Source organism: Ziziphus jujuba, chromosome 7 (assembly GCF_031755915.1).
Source record: "Ziziphus jujuba cultivar Dongzao chromosome 7, ASM3175591v1".
Classification (NCBI taxonomy): Eukaryota; Viridiplantae; Streptophyta; class Magnoliopsida; order Rosales; family Rhamnaceae; genus Ziziphus; species Ziziphus jujuba.
Window position 1 is genome coordinate 16,924,753 of NC_083385.1, and position 21,889 is coordinate 16,946,641.

Below are 21,889 nucleotides of genomic sequence, written 5' to 3' on the forward strand. Positions count from 1 at the left end.
CTGCAACTAAGCTCAGGAAGAAAGAAAAAAAAAAAAAAAACTTCTCTTTGGTTAATCAATAAGAACAAATTAATTAATTAAGAAACGTTTGGCATGGCAATTATGGCCATTCATTGGATGGCAATCATTCTGTTCTGTTCAAGGGTTGAAAAAAAAAAAAAAAAAAAAAAGGAAAAATACAACCTTTGAGAATTTGTCAAAGAAGACAAGAAGATGCCTTTGAATTGTATATGGAATGGGAGAGTGAAGAGAGGACAGTGTCAGTGAGTAAAAAAGGGCAAAAGCAAAAACCAAAAACAAAAAAATGCTTCCTCTTCCTCTAAAGCTGGTTCGCTCTCTCGTCTTTGGCCAAACCATTAACAACAACCCTTTCCTTCTCACCCGAAATCACAGTACCCACCACCAACAACATCAAGACGAAGACAACGACGACGACGACGACGACGAAGAAGAAGAAGAAGAAGAAGAAGAAGAAGAAGATGGTGATGATAACCATGACAATGGTCTCCACCATCACCACCGCCATCATCATCATCGGAAATGTACTAGACCAAAGCTCAAATCCAAGAATGCCAAATCCAAAACCCCATTGCTCCTTTTCCTCCCAACCAAAGAGCTTGTAACTGACACTTACAGGCTAGCAACCATAGCCAGAGACATGGGCATGGATTTGCATCCGACCCCATCTCTATCCCACATCATTCTCTCTTACCCATCTTCCTCTTCTTCTCCATCTTCAACATCCCCTTCTTCGTTCCCATCCTCATGGTCTTCGTCTTCGCTCTCATCGTCTTGTTCTTTGCCGTCAAACGCCGTTCCTCTTCCTTTCCCTTCGTTTTCTTCGGCCTCACTGACTCATCTCCGCTCCTTCGTCAAGCTCTCCAAAGGTCTGTTCAAGCTTGTGTTTTTGAGCTCCAATGGTACGAACAACGAGACGAGTGTTGGGAATTCTAGCAACTGGAATTGCTGTTCGATTTCTCTGTTTTCGCGGCTAACCGGCGACCGGATTGACACGATGGAAGGGTTTTGTCGGGCTTTGGCCGGAAAAGGGTGGACCCTTTTCAAGACTAAAGAAAACCCATCTGTGGATTCCGGCGATAGGATAGTTCCTGGTCGGAAATCGGTATACCTGTTTAGGAAGGTGGAGACGAGCAGGGTTCGGAGTGGGCGGAGAAATGGGGATGGTGGAAATGGTGGGGAGAGTAGGGTTAGGGAGCTGAGGTTGCCTCAATTGGATTTTAGGAATGCCCCTTTGAGGATTTTGCAGTACATTCTTCTAATGACTGATGATATGTTCTATCTTGCATAAAATGGGTATGTATGTGTTTGCTATGTTATTCTGCCATCATCGTTTTATTACTGATTAAGCTGTGGAATTTTTTTGTTGTACGTATTTTGTGGTAGTTCAGTATATAAAAATGTAGCCTAGGATGATGAACTTTATGTTTCTTCTTGCAATTTTTTTTCCATTGGGTTGGTGAGGGATATATTAAATGTGGGGAGAGATGGATATAAACAGATAGAGAGAGGAATTTAAAATGATTTCTATGGTGTAAGAAATTCATTGTTGATTGCTTCGTTTCTAGTAATTTGTTGGTGGTTAATCTCCTTTTATATTTTGTCACCAGATTACTTCCAGATCTGCCAAGCTTCAGCATTTTTGAGCAGCTGTATTTCTTAATCAGAACCCCGAATTTTACAGTATGTTCTTGGTTCCAATACTAGTTTTCTTTCCATCTTTTTTTTCTTTTTTTCTTTTCAATTTTCTTTTAGTTTTTGTGACAACAACTTGTACATCATTGTACCAGAAAAGAGGAAACATGCAATGCTTGCTAGTCATTTATACATTGTCGAGTCTCAAAATTAAAATTAATGTACTGTTTTATGAAAACAATTATATCTATGAGATACCATCAATTTGTGATTGTCGCTGATATGATTGGTCATTTGACAAGGACAAGTCCTATATTTCACCATATAGATATTTATTCAGTTTGTTGTTTCAATTTGGATGTAGTTTTCTTTTCACTTTTCATAAGAAACAAAGCATGTGAATTGTGACCTTTTCAAGTGGAAGGCTTAACATAAGCCCATGTATCGTTATTTTACATAACATAGAAACATGCCTATGAATGGTCTTCTAAATAATTGATTTGTCAACTGAACTGGAACCAAGAGATAGTAAGGAGTTCTATAAAACCAAACTAAATGTCCCCTAAAATGTTCCATTTCCACTTGAAAATCATTAAAACTTACTTGACAATATCTTTTGAAGTTTAATAAATGGAGTTATCAGATTGGAGTTGAGGATGAACTTAATCAGATGCTGAGCACAAGAAAAACAGATATTTTTAACTTCCATTCTTATGGAAGCATGCTCTGGCAATTCAAAAGCAGCGAACAATAAACTCTCAATCAATTTCAAACGCTGGAGATAATAGATGCCTTTATGCATCAGCATTATGCAGGAACTGTAGGGAACTGTATTTTAGCCCCTTGCTTTGAGATTACAAGCACTGTGATAAGCCCCTGATCCCATTTGCCCATTGTCGAAAATGATCCTGTGTTTTGTTAGGCTTTGTAAACTCCTGTTCAGGTGTTGAAGATCAACTGCGTTCTGACTTAACCAAGGTAAAGAAATATCCTGTATCTTTTTCCTCTTCTAATACTTTCGTTGCCTGTATTCCTCATTTTCCTTTTTATGCTTCACTGCATTGGAAGCCTTCTTCATACTAGATTCGGTTCTCTGGAATTTTATTGCTGTTCCTTCGCTTTGCTGTCTCACCCTTTGGGGTGGCGGACTGAATCAATTAGGAGCAGGTTTTTAGTGCCACTTTTGCATTCTATAAAGCTAGTGAACCGAGATAAATGCACTGAATTTTAGAAATGACCCGTTATTGACTTTCCCTAGTTGCTCATGATGTCTTATTTGTAATTGAACTGCTGTATATTTTCTGTATTTACTTATTTGGATTTTGTTTCTAATGGCTTTTAAGGTCTTGTATTTTTACTACTCTATATGGGGTTATAATTGTCAAGTGCATGTTTTGTTTGCTTAATATGCATGGTTGGGTCCTAATAGCTGAAATTTTGGGGATTTTATCTTATTATTGTTATTATTTTATTTATTATTATTATTATTTTTTTGTCAAATATCAGATTTCAGATTGTCTGTTTGGTCTTGTGTTCAAATCTTGATAGCCCTGCTTGTACACTTGACACACGTAGGGCATCTATTGTTATCCGTTTTTCTTCTTTGGGCATGTTTTAAATGGTGATTAGTGGTAAAAATCATGCAGCAATATAAATCTTCTTGTGATTTGTTCTGTTAATAACTCAGCCAATCGGGGCAAGACTCGTACCAAATAGTGTACGAAGGTTTTTGGGTCTGATGGAGCACAGACCCTCCAGAGTAAAGAGTTGAAGAAGAAAATGATCTGTGCGAGGGACTAAATACACACTACTTGGGACAAATACTTAGAATGACCCTCTCATAAAGTACAGTTTCTTCGATGTTGCAAATCACAAATGCTGTAAAGGAGAGCAATTATATTCATCATATAAATTTTTTGTCCTCTGCATTCATTTTTTTCTGCCTAACTCGGCTAATGTGCTTCCAAACGTTGGCTATTGCCTTGGCTACTATATCTACTTCCCTATCTATCAGCCTAAGAGGGTTGTTAAGATGGAAGAGAAAGAGCAACATTGTAATACAAATTGATCTCTCGTATGGAAAATATCCAATAGAAAAAGAGGCCAATGAGAAAGAATAACAAGAAAAAGTTTACATTCCACACTGCTTTTTTATTTTGTGTGTGTGTGTGTGTGTGTGGAAAGACTTTATGAGCAAATATCAAAACAGGGATAGTACATGATGACGTTTAAAAAAAAGGAAAAAAAAAAAAAAAGCCTTGTTGCATCAGGACCATTCTCTAGATAAACTTGAAATTTCAGAGAAAACAAAAATGTGTAGATCTGCCAACTCAAAAAGGATTATAGCCGCCAAATAGATCACTTTCTTTACAATTCCAGGTGAACTAAGCACCAATGAACTCACGAAAAAGTCTCCCTTCCACCATTACCATGCAATGGTAAATCAGTAAACATGAGGGAATGGAGACTATCGGAAAAATCCGCAAATAAATTTAACAATATTAACCTTAAAAGGACCAATTTACAACGATTGCAATATACAGTATCTACAAATGGCTTGTCCTGAGCGCATTTTTCTTCTTCTTCTTCTTTCTCTCTCCCATTATTATTATTATTTTGCATGGAAGACAATGCATCATATATATTCTTGACTGGTACCTTAAATGTAGTTCCATGGAGTTTCTTAGCAAAGACAAAGATGAGATAAAATAATAAAATCAAATAACAAGCACAAACATTATTATCATTAACAAAATCATGTTGTATGGGCACCATGTGTCCGTGATGCCCATATACCAAAGACAAGAAACCAAAACACAAACAAGATTGCCCAGTAGCGTGCAGGTCCGTACTTGATTCTGGTAAGCACAAACTGCAACAATGAAAGGAGAATGCATCATGCACGTTGCACTATGGTTAGTGAACAAAGCAAAATGTCCAACATGAGTCAACCGATCAGCTAAGAGTATAGCAATTGAAGCCAATTGATAGACAAAGTTTTTATTGCTAAATCTCGTTCAAATCTTTAATACATAACTTCTTAATTTTGTTTATGTTCGTTCTCTCTAGACATTCTCAAGTGTATGATTCTCTGAGAATTTTCTTCCGTAACAGGTGTGCTCCATTCTAGCTCTCATTCCATGGATTTGCATCCTATGTACGGTCAATTTCAACATCTCTCTTGTTCTTCTTTTTTTCTTTTGGCTATATGTTTTTATACCAAACCATTATGGTAGTGCACAAATGAAAATTTGACATTCATTGAAACTGTATTCAATTCCTACTATGATGTGACAATAGCAGTTTAGACTTGCATAGGCAATTTAACTTGTATAACCATGACTCAAACAGAAACATTCAACATTATACTTTTAAGAAAAATATGATCACCTTTACTAAACATAACAAAACCAGTTTAAAGTAAATTGGCTGCAAATAAGCATAAGGTATGCAAGAGTAAAGGAAGACAGTAAAAGGTGCTTACAAAGCGAAAGAAAACCACAACTGTTAAAGCACAAATGCCTCCAAGAAGAATGTGGAGACCACTTTTGGCAGTTTTCTGCACAACAAATAGGAATTCGTGAAATAAAACTGAAAATTAATGCAAAGAGATGAAATGTAAAAACATTACACGTTATTTTGAAATTGATACAAAAGAACATCTTTGAGAAACATAGAGAACTTTAACATAAACTATTAATTGGTCCACAATTGGTGTGGGGGAAAAAAAAATTCAATAACTCGCAATAGATTATATATTAGGCCTTTTTTCGTATGGAAAAGTCATCTGTAAAGAAAATGATAGAAAAAAGACAAGGGAAAAAAGTAGCTCTAGTAGACGCAAATTTATTCCACCCATTGATAAATAAAAACAGAACATGGTTCAACTCAAAAGATCTTTAATGATATGAGGGAAAATGAGGACACTCATAACAGGCAAGGAAGACAAAAGAGGTAAGACAGCGTGAATATCAAACACTTCTTGGAAAACTCTCGACTTACGAGAATCATCACTGTTATTGTAATACAATCTTATAGAAGGAATGGAGTGTCTTTCAGTCCAGATTTATCCATAGTCTATTATGTTGATATCAAGTGAAATATATCTTAATCTAATTCTTATATCAGCGGAATTTTATTTCTTCTGTAAACTGACACATAATAAGCAAATATTTTGTTTAAATGTCCCAGCTACCTAATGTCACATACCTTCCCAACACGAGGAGCTATGAGCCATGCCAAAGTAACAGTAAGTAGACCCGTTGCAAGCAAAATCCCAGTACCTTCCACAGCCCACTTTGTTGCAGGATTTTCAGCAGGGGTAACATCTTCAGGTACATCACTTGGTAGTTGTTCAGATACAACGTCTGAAACTGCAGCAGCATTATTACCATTGTTATTATTATGTGGACCAAACCACAATGAAATCTCACTTAGTCGCTGTCTTCGGATAGCTGCTACAGCATCTGGATCTACATCAGCGCTTGTATGCAGAAGGGCTGGATTGGGTTCTCCACTAGCAGTCCGTTCCCTCAATGCTTCATACTCCTTCAAAGAGCTCAGAACCTTTTTGAAGTCTGCAGTGCGAATATTTTTTGTAACATGACCGCATATTTCACAAGTAGTGGATCCATGGTTGATGAACCATTTGATAGCACAAGCATAGTGTGCTAGAGCAAGGTCATTTTTGCAAGAGCAACCAAGCTCAACCAACGTGTCTTGGCTGTGATGTGAACCCCTTTCCAAATCAGCATTACAGATGAAAACCTCCCCATCTGGGCCTATAAACTCCAGATATCCAGATTCTGTTCCTGCATTTTTCTTGAGAGAAACATTGCGTTCAACATCTTTCGTGACTACTGTGCTATCATGCTTCATTTCCCCATTGCTTTTACGTGCTTCCTGTAATGGAGGAATGATACCCAAAAACCCTAGAGCAGCATCTCCCCTTTTGTCAGATTCAGCACATTGACATACACGACAAGTTGGCAGGCCAGCCTCCTTGTCTAGACTATGGCGTGAGTTAGATCCTAAATTATCACCCTCATTAGGTGAACAACCTCCATCAGTTACTCCATCGTTAGAGTGTGGCAAATTTTCCTTACCCATGAACTCAGCCAAGACTTGGACCCTGAGACTTGATCAATGATTTCAGATTATTGCACCATTTTAAATTGATATATTCCTTGAGATACTGAAGTTGAATTCCCGTTCCACAAAAGGAGATGTAAGAATTACCATTCCCTTAAACAGAATGGTAACGACATCTAAGCAGAACACAAGATTTCTAATTTCCTCTCGTTCTGATTCTTAAATTAAAGCACATCAAAATTCCATTGCAGTACAACTATAAGATGAACTGACATGTGAAAACAATGAGATATCAATTACAAAGGCATTCATAACAGGTAAGACCCATATTATAAATAATAGTTAAGAGCATGGGGCAAGACTTGAAAAATATATATACAAAAAAAAAAGAGAGAAGAAAAAGCAAATTCTAAAGCATCATAAGAAACATCACATAAAAGAACAATTACATTTGCTGCTAGCATTTATATTACAAATTCAATTACTTTGTAGACACGGGAATATTTCTAATCTCCAGTATCATAACCCCAACCCCACCACATTGGTAACCACATAATTCCCAGCCTTCATCATATTAAAAGAACCATGCCAGCTCATTATAAACATAGTCACAAGTAATGTTGTTAAAAAAGCTTCAAATTTGGTGCCATGAGATAAGAATATTACGAGTTGAGAAGAACCATAAATCATTTACTTTTATTATTATTATTTTTTTTATAAACACAAACTAGTTTCTTCCATAGTTCAATCAGAAGACCATTTGGAACTTTCATAAGTTAAAAAGGGTTTTGCTTCAACGCCTTAAAATTCATTTTGAACAGTAAAAAAGGGCAGTGTCGGCTCAAAGAGCATTCTACAATATAATTGCACTGTGCACTGAAATGAATCTAACCGATCTTTTATAATTCGATGCTAATTCATGAAATCAAATTGTTGCACGAAATTTTCACTATTTTGAGAATGCCATCAACTGCGAAATATCAATTTACTCTGACCCTCTAACAAAAATCTAATTCATTAAGCATTACATACAAATTTAACCAAAACCTCTCAATCGGTATACACTTAAAGACTCTTACAACAGTCCAATCGCAGTCAAAACCCACCAAAGAAAGCAATCTAGGAGATCCCAATTCCAAGAAAAATAAAATTGGCAAAACAAGAAAAACAAAATGTTATGGAAAAGAAAATGAAAACTGAAAAAAGATTTTGATATGTCTAAACCCATTAAAATTAAGTTAGATTCAGTGTAAAATAAGAAATGGGCAAGAGGCAATTCAGCCCAGAAACCAATAAATTTCATAAAAATACAACCACGAAAGGAGATACATAAATAATCAATGTACAAAGCAGTAGATGAAATTGTGAAAAGAAAACGAACCTACCTTTTTGTCTGTTCTTTGTTTTGGTTCTCGTATGGATTGAGAAAAAACAAGAAGAAGAAGAAGAAGAAGAAGAGCAGTGATAGACCTAGATCGACCAGAGCAAAAGAGTGGGTAGTAATATGAGTCTTAATAGATTTTTCTGTTTGTATCCAACGCCTCCTTCATCTTTCTTGTTTTACTATTTCTTTACCCCTTCTTATGTCACGAGAAAATACAAAGTCCTCTTTGCCTTCTGCTTTGTTCTCTGACTCTCACTTTACCTTCACGTTTTACATTCTCTCTCTCACTCTCCCTCTCTTTAATATCTATATTTACTAAAATTAATTATATAATTGTCCAAAAAAATACTTTTTAATTAAAAAAATCATTTTAATGCTTACTTGTTTATATATATATATATATATATATATCTATTATATTACACCTTAGAAATCTATTTCTGTCTTTTTTCTTTTTTTTTTAAATGAAGGTAGAAATCTATCTTATTAAAAAAAAAAAAAACATATACTCAATCCTAAAATTAAATAGAGTGTGATAGTTCAGTTGATAAAAATAATTCTTATACTGGATTTGAATCTACCGGAAAACAAAAAATACTTTGGAACATGTAATCAATAGAAAAAAAAAATCCTAAAATTAAATAAAAACACCATCATATACAAAATTATATTAAGAAATTTTTTTTTTCCAATTCAGACTTTTTTTTGTTATTATTTATTAGACTGTATTTAATATGACAATATTTATATATATGGTCACTTCGTTATCATACGGTGTATGTAAAATTTTGAGAGGTGAAAAAAAAAAAATTAAACATCATTTTTTTTTTTTTAAACTAAACATGGATCCTTTGAGCCACATTTATTCGTTCAATAAACAACCATTTCTCCGGCCAAAAAAAAAAAAAAAACCTTTTCAAATTTTTAACACTAGAAATTGGGACAATATGCAAAAGTTATAAGGACCATTCGAGGTTGGTAAAAGAAAAAAAAAAATTTAACAAAAAGAAAAGATTGTTAATAGAGAATAAATGAATCTTTTATTACCCCATCTGTCTCCTTATTTTTGATAAATATTATTTTTTTCTTTTTTAAAAAAAATGAAAAATTACTTTTATCAAATTGTTTGTTTGGGTTATTAAAACTCTAACAACATCTTCGATAATTCTGCTCATTGAAACCTCTATAATATAAATGGTAAGAGATATTGATTTTATATAATATATTGTTTATTTACTAGATATTGTCTTCCAATGGTATAATATTGAAAATTGTTTTTCAATGGTTCTACTCAAAATAAAACTCATTATGATGTATAGAATTGTAAATGGCTAATTTCTTTATTTTATTTTATTATTGTTTATTTCCTATTGTATGGCACTTTTTTTTAATTTCTTTTCATCTTGAATTACAACCATCACCATCGGCCATATATTCTCGAAAACACAAGGTGAAGCCACACACCGCCTAAAATGATTTAGCACTTTTGTGGGGGTTCCTATTTGGATTCTGATGAGAAAGAAGAAAAATATTATATTTTGTAATTTTAGCCATCAAACCCCAAAAATTAAAAAAAATTAAAAAAAAAATAATAAAAAAAATCAAGAATATCATATTTTCATCATATGGGTTTGCTTTATCCTAGACATTTTATTCTACTCATCAATCTTCTTTGATTCATTCCAAAGATCAGTCAATCTTCTTTGATTCATTCCAAAGATCAATCTCCAAGTTCTACGGAACCTGCAACCAATGTGTTCAATCTCCAAGATCAATCTTCAAAAAGCAAACTTTTTTTACAATCCAATGTAGTACCAAATTCTACTTCAACCCATGAATAGAACACTAAAAAAAAAAAAAAAATCTAATTTTTCAAGCAAATCCAAGTCTAATATTTAGTCTAAATCCAGTGAGAATTTTATTCAGTAATAGTTGGATAAATAAATAGAATGACTACAACCAACAATTTCGGTCAAAAGGGCCCTAGGAGAGTAGTGAGATTTTTACCTGTTTGAATTCCTTCAATTCTTTGTTTTTTGTTTTTTTTTTTTTTCCAGATAATTTTCGCTTTCAATTTGTTGAATTTTTCTTCACCATAGGCACATGACGGTATGGTATACAAAGTGTTGAATAAAACAAAGGAAGAGAGGAAATCCTTGCTCATGTTGAAGACCCCCCTGCAAGAGAGAGAGAGAGAGAGAGAGAGAGAAGGTTCAATTTTTCTAGGAAGAGAAAGTGGCATTTTGGGAGGAAAGAGAGAGAGAAACTAAATTGCTAAGTCAGCGTGTCTTTCTTTCTTTTCTTTTTTTTTAATATATATATATATATTTTTGGATATATTATTGTTGAAAAACAAGGGATTGATTATATATTTATGCCGATTATATTTAAATAATGTTAATTTTTATACTATATGAACAAAAATCCACATTAACATTGGACATACTCTCATATTATTCCAAAATTATAGGACAATTTCATATAAAGGTTTGAAAAGTTATTTTAAAATAATGTGAAATTAGATCCATATTGGCTAATACATTTGATTTCACATATTAATTTTTTAATATTAAGAATTTAATTTGAAAAAGTACACATTTGAGGATAAGTATTTAATTTTTTTTATAGAATAATGTTGAATCCAATTTTTAGTATTTATTTTAACATGTTTTTCAAAATAAACCAGGAGATAGTTTTTAGGAGAGTATTTCTACACACACACACATATATATATGTATTATAAAAACAATTACAAATATTCAATAGGATTACAAATAAAAAAATATATATTCAATAGGATTTAATTACAATATTTATTTTTATTATAAATTTTTTTAAAAAATATTATTTTTATTATAAAATTTTAAAAAAAATATATTTTTTAATAATTATTTAAATTATCAAATAATATATGAATCCTATTAATATCGATTACTATTAATAATAATAACAATATTTTTTATTTGTATGTAAATATATATACATATATCGTGCTCAATCTCATATATATATATATGGAGTGTAGCATTTGATCGGTCCTAATGTGTCAAAATTCCACAACTTTTGGATTGTCTACAATACGGACAGCTCCGATTGGACAGCTCCGATTCTGTACAATTTCTCAATTTTTTTCCCTTCTCTCTCTCGCTCTCTGTTTCTCTCTCTCAACAATTTCTCAATTTTTTTTCCTTCTCTCTTTCTTGCTCTTTGTCGCTTTCTCTTATTTTTTATTTAATTTTTCTTTTGGATGTATAATTAGATGCATAAAAAATATTAAATAATTTTGAAATCATTGTGCTTAAAGAATCTCTGGACAACAAATCCCTTGCCAAACTCAGGTGGCTTTAATTATATATAACTCTATATATATATTTATATATAAAAATATATATATATATATATATATATATAAATATAGATATATAGATATAGATATATTTCTAGGGAGCTCAACCATATCACCACCGCTATAATCAATCTAACATGCGGATATCCGTGTTGCCAGATCTTAAATATGCGTGTTGCCAGATCTTAAAGCACAGAATTCACTTACATGACATACGTATGACATTATGTATCGTGGTAAGTGCTCCTCACATGCACTATGTTATAATGTCGTAATATATCAACAATATAATATATATATATATATATATATATATATATCCTTTTTCTTTTTGTATTTGAAAGGCAGAAAACTTGGTGAATAAGCTACCATTTAAAGTGTAAAATGAAATTTCATTGGAAATGCTGCTCTCTTCGTATCCTTTCAATTTTCAAGCATGCAGTTTGGCTATGGCGGCTAAGTCATGATAAAGATTTGGTTAGGTGGCTGTTGGTGGTGTGTGCGTATTCGGAAACAAACACACCATGCATAGTTTAAAGCCTTAAGATCCATAGTTTTCATTTCCATGTCAGAGATATATCAGTGGATATTAATTATTTTTTTATTCAAATCACATCACTGATATATTATATATATTCAACCCACACACACGAAACCGACCTTTCCTTTCTCTTATATACTCACAACAACAAAAACAACCAGCCATTAGAATTCTTCACAGGTTGTTTGTTTGCAGGGACAGAGAGAGAGAGAGAGAGAGAGAGAGAGAGTTTTGGTGATCATCTTTCCTCAACTATGTCGTCATCGACTGTCATGCCCACCACTTCTTCTTCTTATCTCTCATCCTCTGTCATGGAAAACAACAACCATCCCGACCGCCAAACTTTCCAGAAGTTCTTCGAATTTTGGATGGTTGAGCAAGAGCAGCATCGTCAACAACTCGTCTCCGCCACCAAACACCGCCACGGACGAAGAACCATCAACGTTGCGGCCAACCAAACAACGGCCTCTGAGGATGAGGTCGAGACAGTATTGATTCCGCTGATCGACAGAGTTATGAAGCATTACGAACATTATTACAGTGCCAAATCCAAGTGTGCCAAGCAAGATGTCTTTGGCTTCCTATCCCCATCTTGGCTGAGCTCTTTGGAGGATGCTTTTCTCTGGATCGGCGGATGGCGGCCCAGCATGGCTTTCCATTTGCTTTATTCCAAGTCCGGACTTCAACTTGAAGCCATTCCACTCCACCACTTGATTAATGGCATCTCAACAGACGATCTGGCAGATCTTTCGCCCCGGCAACTTGTCCATGTGGATGGGTTGCAGCAGAGTACCATCAAAGAGGAGAAAAAGATAACTGAAATGATGGCCAAGCACCAGGAGACTGTGGCTGATGCTTCCATGGTTGAACTTTCTCACATGGTCACTGAATTGATCATGTTGAAGAGCTCCCACACCGATTCGGCCTGTTTGAATGGCGGTGGAGCTGAAGTGGAGAAGGAGCGAGTGGACACGACTCTGGCACTCAAAGAGGAAGGTTTGGAGGTGATATTGCAGAGAGCTGATGATCTACGGCTGAGAACTCTGGAAGCTATTGTTAATGATGTGTTGACTCCGACCCAGGCCGTTCATTTCTTGATCGCTGCGGCTGAGTTGCATCTTAGGCTTCATGACTGGGGAAAGAAGAGGGAAGCTCAAATTCGTTGTCCCCAAAACTCTACAACGTAACAAAAATCATGAATTCATATGATGCAGAGTTTGGAACACACAAGTAGATCAAAAGGACACAAAGAATTGGGATTATGCCTACTATTTGAAAAAAAAAAAAAAAAAATTTCTTATAAATTTTTTAATATTAAGCTAAGGCATTTAGTGTTATATTATTAGATGGATTTGATAAGGAAAAGAGTAATTTTAAAACTTCTAATATTTTATAATATGTTATGTTTCAGTTTATTACAAGAATATACCTTAACAGATTTATTTATTTATTATTATTATTATTTTTTTAAAGTTGTGCTTGCTTAGTACCACTTCTTCACTCCAACAACATAGAAGTTAGTCAAATGGTGTTCTCAGTGTTCTTTTGACCTATCCTTAATGGAACGTTTTTAATAAACAAATATTAGCATGTACATATTGGTACATGAAAGTCTCGCCCAGGAAATTATTGAAAAAAAAAAAAAAAGAAAAAGAAAAAGAAGAAGAAGGGATTATGTACCAGCATGAGTCACACTAGTTGGGATCTCATCGACATGGTAACAAATTATGTAGCTACAAACATTCCCACCCTTTCACTCTTTTCAAGTGGGAAACTAGAGATCGACTACGTATGACTTCATGCCAAGCTTAGCGGCAAAACTACAAACAATTCAATATCATCTACCAACAACATGTCTATAATAAGCTTTGCTTAGGAGCAAAAAATACAACAAACTCCGCTAGGTATCGATTTATTGTACAACTGCATGCACGATGAACTCCAGCCAGATTTGCAGCTTCGTGCATTTTTTTACCTCCCCATCGGAGGCACCATCCTGTATTCCAAGATAAATGAAGCTGCAGCATTCAGGCTCTGAAGAACTCTACTGGTCCTCCATCCTTTTGTTGGGGGATGACTTGAAAACGCATTTGAAATTGATCGACAAGGTTTGGATGTAATGAACGCAAACCTTGTGAACTTCATTATGCAAAATGTCATGGATGAGTTCAGGTATTTAGACAATCGGAGTTACCTACAGCTTCCCCTTAAAAGCTCTGTCAACATAAACAATGACGTAGAAAATCTCTGTTTATGCTAAATGAGAAAGTCTTTATTTGCACTTGCAAAAGAAATGATAATAAATAATAGCAATGGTAATAAATAGTAAATAAAAAATGAAAGAATAACTCTCTATTTGCTCTAAAACTTTTCAGAATAGAATCAGGCGGTGCTTGTTAGAAGAATTAAAGAAATAACTTATTGCAAGATTAAAAATTTTTTCTCAACGCAACATACTAGAAGGCAAAACATATTTCCTATTCTACTTATATCCATGCTCAACCTCAAGATTACACTTTGCTACGAAGTATCCAAATCAAATAGGTGCTTTCCACATGAAAAGAGAAAAAAAAGACATATGTGCCTTCTTAGTAAGTGTTCCCACAAGTTATGCTTTTACTTACTTGTAACCTCATTCATATAGGTTGGTTGCTTTCCAGAAAGAAACAAGTCGACAACTCACTTACAACCATGCATATAACATGAACTGTAAACAATAGCAATTTCACAAATTTTCACAGAAATACTTTACAGTGGTGGCATAATTTTTGCACAAGCTTAGATCAGTTTGAAATATTTTCAACAATTCTTCTATTATTTATTATTGTAGGGTGGTGGAGGGCGTTTTGGGGTAGGGAAGGAGGGAGGGAGGGTGGTTGATAAGCAGTTTTGACATGCTTTCCAAATTGTCAGCACCAGTTAGTATACAATTATGCAGTACACTACACCCCATTAAAAAAGACAAGCCAAGGGGCATACTGAAGACACTGTGCGCAACACAAACATCCACAGATGCTTTGAACGAAGGAACATAAGTGCCATACCTCACATGCGTCTTGGTTTCTGTTGTGGAGGGTATCCGCCCATTCCCATTCCTGCATCTTTCCTTCTTAACTGTTGAAGAAACTTTTGGACATGCATCAGAAAGAGACATTGACACCTCACAACACAACAATGTAGCTGCACATAGTCATGACTAACCTGTTGCTGCTGATGAGCAGAGACACCACGTTGCATTGGGATGCCACCAGGGTTCATCCCACCACCCATCCCAGCCTGAGATGCGAGATTATAAGGTGCCATGCCCTGAGGCTGCATCCTCGGCATGCCAAGCAATGGCCGTGGGACAGATCGGCCTGTCACTCCATGAGCAGGTTGCATGCTTCCCGATACTGTATTTCCAGATGATACCTGACCCAAAATAATCGGAGCATGAGGCATACACATGCATCTTCTAGAGAACAAAAAAAGAGGCATGGATAAAAACCATGTTTTCTAGATTAACAAATTCTTGTTTACACGAAAAATCCAAGCTAATAACTAAAGATAAACTCAAACTCCACAGACTGCACATTCTCCAAATCTAAATCCACCCACCCCTAACAAACTTTAAAGTTTTAGTTCAAAATATATCATGTTCTAACATCATTTTATAACAATATTTACACTGTCTAATCGAAAAGAATAGCATATATAGAATATCAGCATAGGATACAAAATATAAGGTGCAGCCCTCCATATTTCATACTCTTAACTCAACCACCATCATTCTATCTGTGCTTCCATTTTTAGTAGATGAAACTCAAATTGAATTTTGATACAAAGATTTGCAGTTTTGGAAAAGCATAATCTACAGTTATAAGCCATGTGGCTATATACCGGCTGTGAAGGCTGAAGACTAGTTGTCCCTTCAAAATCTGTAGTTGTGTCTACCGGACGAGTAGGATAATTGACAACTTTCTCTCCTTGGGGGGGTACTAGAGCACTGATCATTGATGCAACATATACCTGGTCAAAATAAAGGGGGATATGCAAGAAATATATGCTTCACCATAATATTTAACATAAGTTATTAATTTTTTCCCTCTCTGTCTCTCTTTTCTCTATCTCCATTATTAAGTACCTCAAAACAGTTATATTCATTCAACATTAGGAAAATTACCAACTGAAAAGATATAAAAACAAAAATAAAAGAAAGTCTTACTTGCGTCCTGGTAAAGGTTCAACGCGAAAATACCTGGCATTAAGGGGGAAAAACAAAACAAAACAAAAACCAAAAAGAGGTTTAGAAAATGATACTTGGTAAACAATGTCTGCCTCTTATCCAAGAATACGACATCCTTGGTATTATTCCAAAAAGGATAATTCTTACTCATGCTCTAGAGCTTGTGCTGCTGTTATACGCTTTCGAGGATCATACCTGCATGCAAAGATTTAAAGCAAGGACCAAAATATTTTAACATTTCTCTTTAAGGTTCCAGAAGACAAGAGTAACAAACCAATGAATCTGTAAAAATAATAGCAAGATATATCATGAATAAATAACCAGACCTTAAAGAAAAACTACAATCAGACAAGTATTAGATATTTTAACATTTGTCTTTAAAGTTCCGGAAGACAAGAGTAGCAAACCAATGAATTTGAAAACATAGTAGCAAGAATTATTATGACTAAATAAACCAGACCATAAAGAAAAACTAAAATCAGACAAGTATTAGGGTTTTGACTTTTGATAACTGAGCACCATAATTGCCTTGCAGCACCATAAAAGTAAAGCACTAACTCTGTAGTGACTTATGTGCTGCATATCTAGAAGTGTACGGACATGTGGTTGAATATCTCAATTATACTAGAACAACTTCACCTTTCTAGTCATTATAAACTGACCCCTTCTGACTTAGGATGTATATTACAGAATAGAGTATGTTTTACAATGTTTTCTATGCAGATTAAATAACTTTGTACACAGAAAAACATGTACGCATGACGCAACCAGGCATGGCTGGATGAGAATTGACTACCTACATGTCATCAGTTTGTGGAGCATTTCTATGTCTTTATTACAGAAAAACATGCATGTCTTTATTATCCTTCAGAGTTAGGATGTGTATTACAGATTAGAGATGTTTTACAATTTTTTCTATGCAGATAAAATAACCTTTTACACAGAAAAACATGTATACATGATGCAACCAGGCATAGCTGGACGAGAATGTTCTATCTATACATCATCAGTTTGTGGAGCAATTCTATGTCTTTATTACATAGAAGACATGCATTTAATGGGTGAATTAAAATGAACCTTAAATGCATTTAATGGGTGAATTAAAATGAACCTTACTTCATCTCTTGGATTAACAATTCCTTGAACCATGCATGTAATCTCATAAGATTAACAATTCCTTGAACCATGCATGTAATCTCATAAGTACCCATCTAAGATAACAGTGAAGTGTATTAAGAAATAAAAGGAACTCACTCTCCATGATTTTATTTAGCAATATTATTTATATACTACATCGTTTCAAAATTGACCATTGTAAACACATATTTCTTGCAATTTAGAAGGTACCACATACTCGAGCATCTTAGACAAGAGATCATATGCAGCACTTTTTAGAGGGAGATGAACAAATCCATGCAGTCCATGATTGTCGCTGCCCAAAATAATAATAATAATAATAATCAGTGGAGATAAAAATAAAGGGAGAAAGAAAATGGAGCCTCACAAGAAAAACAACAATGAATAAATTTATATCATGTCAAAGTTTTTTTTCAAAAATCTTTCAATTTCTATATACCTTGAGCACTTACTATTTATGACCTTGAATATGTTGTAGGTCTTGTTGCCAATGTGGAAGATTTGCAAGTGTTGGCCACTTTTCTAGTGTGGGATGACCTAATGCAATTATGATGGATTTTAATAAGTTCAGCTACAGATAAGAAAGAATAAAAATAGCCTCAAGAAAGTCAAATAATAAATTACCTAAAACCTTGAATATCTTGTCAAGTTGATCAAGCTGCACAAGTGCAACATGCATTAGAAAACAACATGAAATCACAGACACGTAAAACTCTCTGGTGAGAAGTAGAATCAGAAAAATATAAAGTTGGTTAAGAGCCATAAACATAAGAAGGTACAACATCCCAACGAACATCTGTACCTGGAAAGGATTTGGAGGGGCTTTCACTTCTGCTCCTTGAAATAGTGGCTTCAGAGTCAAAAGCTCAGCAAAAATGCAACCAACAGCCCACATGTCTATTGTGAGAGTTAAGAAAGGATTGATATCTTTTTTAAATAGAAGTGCTTGTTCCAGATTCATAGGATCATGCACGAGCACACAAACATATCAATATGCAGAGGAAACACTTCTAATAAGCTTCCAACAAAATTCCTCATTATAAAAATCCTCCACCGATGCTATATTAAAGCAAGTGAAATGGCAACAAGTCACTCCATTCCTTATTTAATTTGAAACTTGTCAATATTGCAGTCCTATTACAGCATGTTGAAATGGGATACCCATTATGTATACAATATATGCTTTCATTAAACAATACAAACATCAATCAGATCGGGGAAACATCACACTGGTAACCTCATAAAACTAAAAATAAGATGCAAGAAAGCCACAAAAATATCTGCAGAGCCTAAGCGGCATAAGTAATGCATATAATTTCAACCAAAAAATAAATAAAAAAGGACCAACGCAAATAATCCTTTTGGAATTTCAAATGCACCATGAACTGCGATAACATGCCTAACATGTAACAACATATGCCCACTTATAGGAAAGCAAGGAATTTGGTTTCAAGGATACCAACAGCACTTGTATAGTGCTTCGCCCCAAGGAGCAACTCTGGTGCTCGATACCAAATGGTCACCACAACCTGCAAGCACCAATGATTAACAAGTTAATGTGTTTTAATAGTTTATGGTGTTCCCAAAATTATACTGTCCCTAGTTTTTGTATCATCATATAGATCTCAAACATAAACAAATTCAATAACAACATAGACCATATCATCTTTATTTGATCAAAATAAAATTTCTAAAATTACTTAAACAATCAAATGTCCATGTCTTTTTTTGAAGTTCCTTTCTTAAGCTGCTATTCCAGTATACATGGTGCATGCAAGAACGCTACAATTAGAAACCCATACAGGTACATGCATCACTAACAAAAAGATGCCTCCTACCCCATTTTCGGATAATGACTTCAGGGGAGCTTGATATATTCTTGCAAGTCCAAAATCAGCAATTTTAACAACTCCCTGCTCCTCCCCGTCACCCATAACCTGGTGGGGAAAGATTCCAAACGACATAGTAATCTGTATTAATTCAGAAAGAAAAGCACATTCTTGCATAACATAACAGAGGAAGAAAGCTATAAAAGATATACCAAGATATTAGATGGCTTCAGATCTCGATGGATAATCCAATTACTGCAGCATGAGTTCCATATAAGTAATTATGTATAATGATGAACTGATGACATAGCAACCGTATCCACATTGCATAAATAAAGCCTTACCTGTGGAGATAATTCAGTCCATTGAGCAGCTGCCATAGCAATGACTTAACAGTGTATGGATTGATACCTTGGTTAACCTTGTCCCTGTGATGCCGAATAATTTCCTGTCAAGCAACGAACATGAATATATAAATGGTGCTTAATTGAATATGTATATATCTTGTTTTCCCAGCCTAATGATTACCCATTGAGAAAACAAAACTTTACTCTAAACTGACACCATGTATTCTTACCACCATTTCATTGCATTTCATATAACTTGAAACTTCCCGACTCTATATAAACTCTGTTACAATCACCTCTGGATTGCATTCGAGTATCGGTGGGAACAGATCTTTAACTACAAATATTCAAAACTGAAGCCAAGACTAAAGATTTGGATGATGGCATTAACTAGTACGTTTATTTCACACCTTGAACACAATTTCTATCGGATATAAAAACCCTCAATGCAAATTTTAATTGGTTCTTTGTTCAAGATTCTACTCAACCTCCATCTATCTAAATCTTCTTCCTTAGTGGCTCGTGAAATGAAAAAAATGAAGGTAATGGAAAAAAACTCACATAGAGGTCATGCTCGGCGTAATCAAATGCAAGATAGAGCGACATGTCCACATGGTTAATATGAACATTCACCAACTTCACCACATTCTCGTGCGATATCTCCCGCAATAACTGCAACAACATAAAAAAAAAAAAAAAAAAAAAAAAAAATTCTCGCTTATTTTCTAGCGACTTTATTTGAAAAACAGTAATAATAATAATAAACAAAAGGAACCCTAATGCTCATATTTGGCCAGTAAAAAAAAAAAGCATAAACAAGGAAAGAAGCCAGAACCAAACAAGTTGAAGGATTTTGTACCCAAAAATAAATTTTCGACTCAAATTCTCAATCTTTTCATAAAAGAATTCCATACCCAACTGCTTATTTTAGGTAAAAATTGCATACCCATAATTTTAACCCCAAAAAAAAAAAAAAAAAAAGTTTCGAACTTTTTAAAAATTAAAGAATTTTAGAGAATAATAAGGAAGAGGAGAATGGAAAAAAAGAAAGAACCATGATTTCACGTATGGCGGTAGGGGAGACACCATCGCCGTCCTTGGACTGCTTGAATTTCTTGATGGCAATGGATTTTCCGCGATTGTTAGGAGATTTAGTGCGTGCGAGGAAGACGAGGCCGTAGGTTCCTTCACCAATCTTGCCAATGAGATCGTACTGCTGCAGCCACTGCGGTTTGTTGTTGTTGCTGCTGCTGTTATTGCTATTGCTATTGCTATTATTATTATTGTTGCTGTTTGAATTGCCGCTAGCCACCAGCCCTCTGTTGCCGCCGCCGCCGGAGCTTCCGTCCCCCATAGCCTCTTCTCGGCCCCCCACTTCTTCTTCTTCTTCTTCTTCAGCTTCTTCACCTTTCTGTCTCTCTCTCTCTCAGTTCCTCATCACCACCTCTTCATTGATTTCCATTTTATTTTTTTCTATGGTGGGACCCACTTATTTTTACTTTTTCTTTCTTTTTCCTACTTTGAACGCCGGCGTTGCCTGGCTCTCAGTGGAAAGGAAAGAGGATTCCCACATCGGCCATCCACGTTTCTCATAAGAAATTTTGTTTTCTTATTATTTTAAAACCCAAATGAAATGACAAATAAAACACAACCATAAGAAAATTTTTGTTTTTTTTTTTTTTTTTCCATAAAGAGAGTAGATTTTAACATATCTAAATATATTCAATCTAAAATTTAATACATTAAAATAAATTATAAATTTTAATAAATTTGATAAATTATTACATAATTCTACAAATTCTATACATATTTTATATTTTATAAGAAACTAACAAAATTTTAATTTTATATTAATAATTTTTTTTACAATTTTATTATTAAAATTTTTTTAAAATCAACAATTTTTTTAATACTATCAGATTTTAAAAAATTTTACAAAATTCTAATCGAATACATTTAAATTTTAATAGATTTTTATAAAATCTATCAAAATCTGAATTGAATATTATTATATTTGTATGAACTTCTTTAAAATTTAAATCGAATATCTAAATTTTTAAAAATTTTTAAATTTTTTTGAATTTTAAATTGAATATACCAAGAGTAGTGTATATATATATATATTTTTTTAAAAAAAAAAAACAAATTTTAATATATTGATTATTACCTTTATTTAATTTGACAAAATTATTCATAAATGCTAAAATAAAATCCCATATTTTCTAATAGTTTTTCTTCCATCGGCAAAAACCCAAAGTTTTGTTATTATATTTTAAGCACTATTTTTATGATAAATCACAGTTTATTTATTTATTCATTTTGGTTAGAGATGACAC

The 21,889-nt window shown here is 34.0% G+C and overlaps 4 protein-coding genes and 1 long non-coding RNA gene across 19 annotated transcripts; 2 read left to right on the top strand and 3 right to left on the bottom strand.

The window, feature by feature from the left end:
- The first annotated feature begins 156 nt into the window (after positions 1-156).
- On the top strand, positions 157-4,083 carry LOC107425363 (uncharacterized). Of its 6 annotated transcripts, XR_007242473.2 has the most exons (4): positions 157-1,314; positions 1,629-1,701; positions 2,576-2,631; positions 3,341-4,083. XR_007242473.2 is itself a non-coding variant. In XM_016035366.4 (2 exons), the coding sequence occupies exon 1, from the start codon at positions 305-307 to the stop codon at positions 1,307-1,309; it is 1,005 nt and encodes a 334-aa protein (XP_015890852.3). In that variant the 5' UTR covers positions 158-304; the 3' UTR covers positions 1,310-1,314; positions 1,629-2,063. The 6 variants fall into 6 exon arrangements, 1 of the variants encoding a protein (XP_015890852.3); XR_007242469.2 differs by having other exon boundaries at positions 2,459-4,083; XR_007242470.2 differs by having other exon boundaries at positions 2,576-4,083.
- A 271-nt stretch (positions 4,084-4,354) lies between these two features.
- Positions 4,355-8,410, bottom strand: LOC107425362 (uncharacterized). 3 transcript variants are annotated; one of them, XM_016035365.4, is made up of 4 exons: positions 8,130-8,410; positions 5,863-6,784; positions 5,138-5,212; positions 4,355-4,525 (listed from the first exon to the last, which is right to left on the bottom strand). In XM_016035365.4, the coding sequence occupies exons 2-4, from the start codon at positions 6,760-6,762 to the stop codon at positions 4,409-4,411; spliced, it is 1,092 nt and encodes a 363-aa protein (XP_015890851.3). In that variant the 5' UTR covers positions 6,763-6,784; positions 8,130-8,410; the 3' UTR covers positions 4,355-4,408. The 3 variants fall into 3 exon arrangements, with proteins under 3 accessions (XP_015890851.3, XP_015890849.3, XP_048335010.2); XM_016035363.4 differs by having other exon boundaries at positions 5,863-7,012; XM_048479053.2 differs by having other exon boundaries at positions 5,863-7,012; positions 8,126-8,410.
- A 1,287-nt stretch (positions 8,411-9,697) lies between these two features.
- Positions 9,698-10,345, bottom strand: LOC125423933 (uncharacterized). Its single transcript, XR_007242687.2, has 2 exons — positions 10,136-10,345; positions 9,698-9,871 (listed from the first exon to the last, which is right to left on the bottom strand). It is a non-coding gene; the product is annotated as an uncharacterized LOC125423933 (long non-coding RNA).
- Positions 10,346-11,966: 1,621 nt separating this feature from the next.
- Positions 11,967-13,471, top strand: LOC107425353 (protein DOG1-like 4). The gene has a single exon (XM_016035349.4). It carries the CDS (start codon positions 12,270-12,272, stop codon positions 13,200-13,202), a length of 933 nt encoding a protein of 310 aa, XP_015890835.3. The 5' UTR covers positions 11,967-12,269; the 3' UTR covers positions 13,203-13,471.
- Positions 13,122-21,166, bottom strand: LOC125423721 (cyclin-dependent kinase E-1). Of its 8 annotated transcripts, none has more exons than XM_048478814.2 (16): positions 20,608-21,164; positions 20,115-20,225; positions 19,551-19,654; positions 19,419-19,461; positions 19,216-19,314; positions 18,837-18,906; positions 18,180-18,274; positions 18,002-18,035; positions 17,830-17,914; positions 17,595-17,672; positions 16,388-16,435; positions 16,220-16,252; positions 15,895-16,000; positions 15,217-15,426; positions 15,060-15,129; positions 13,122-13,191 (listed from the first exon to the last, which is right to left on the bottom strand). In XM_048478814.2, the coding sequence occupies exons 1-15, from the start codon at positions 20,905-20,907 to the stop codon at positions 15,061-15,063; spliced, it is 1,485 nt and encodes a 494-aa protein (XP_048334771.1). In that variant the 5' UTR covers positions 20,908-21,164; the 3' UTR covers positions 13,122-13,191; position 15,060. The 8 variants fall into 8 exon arrangements, with proteins under 8 accessions (XP_048334771.1, XP_048334767.1, XP_048334766.1 ...); XM_048478810.2 differs by having other exon boundaries at positions 13,173-13,191; positions 15,060-15,141; positions 20,608-21,166; XM_048478809.2 differs by lacking the exon at positions 13,122-13,191 and adding an exon at positions 13,671-14,154 and having other exon boundaries at positions 15,060-15,141; positions 20,608-21,166.
- Positions 21,167-21,889: the final 723 nt, after the last annotated feature.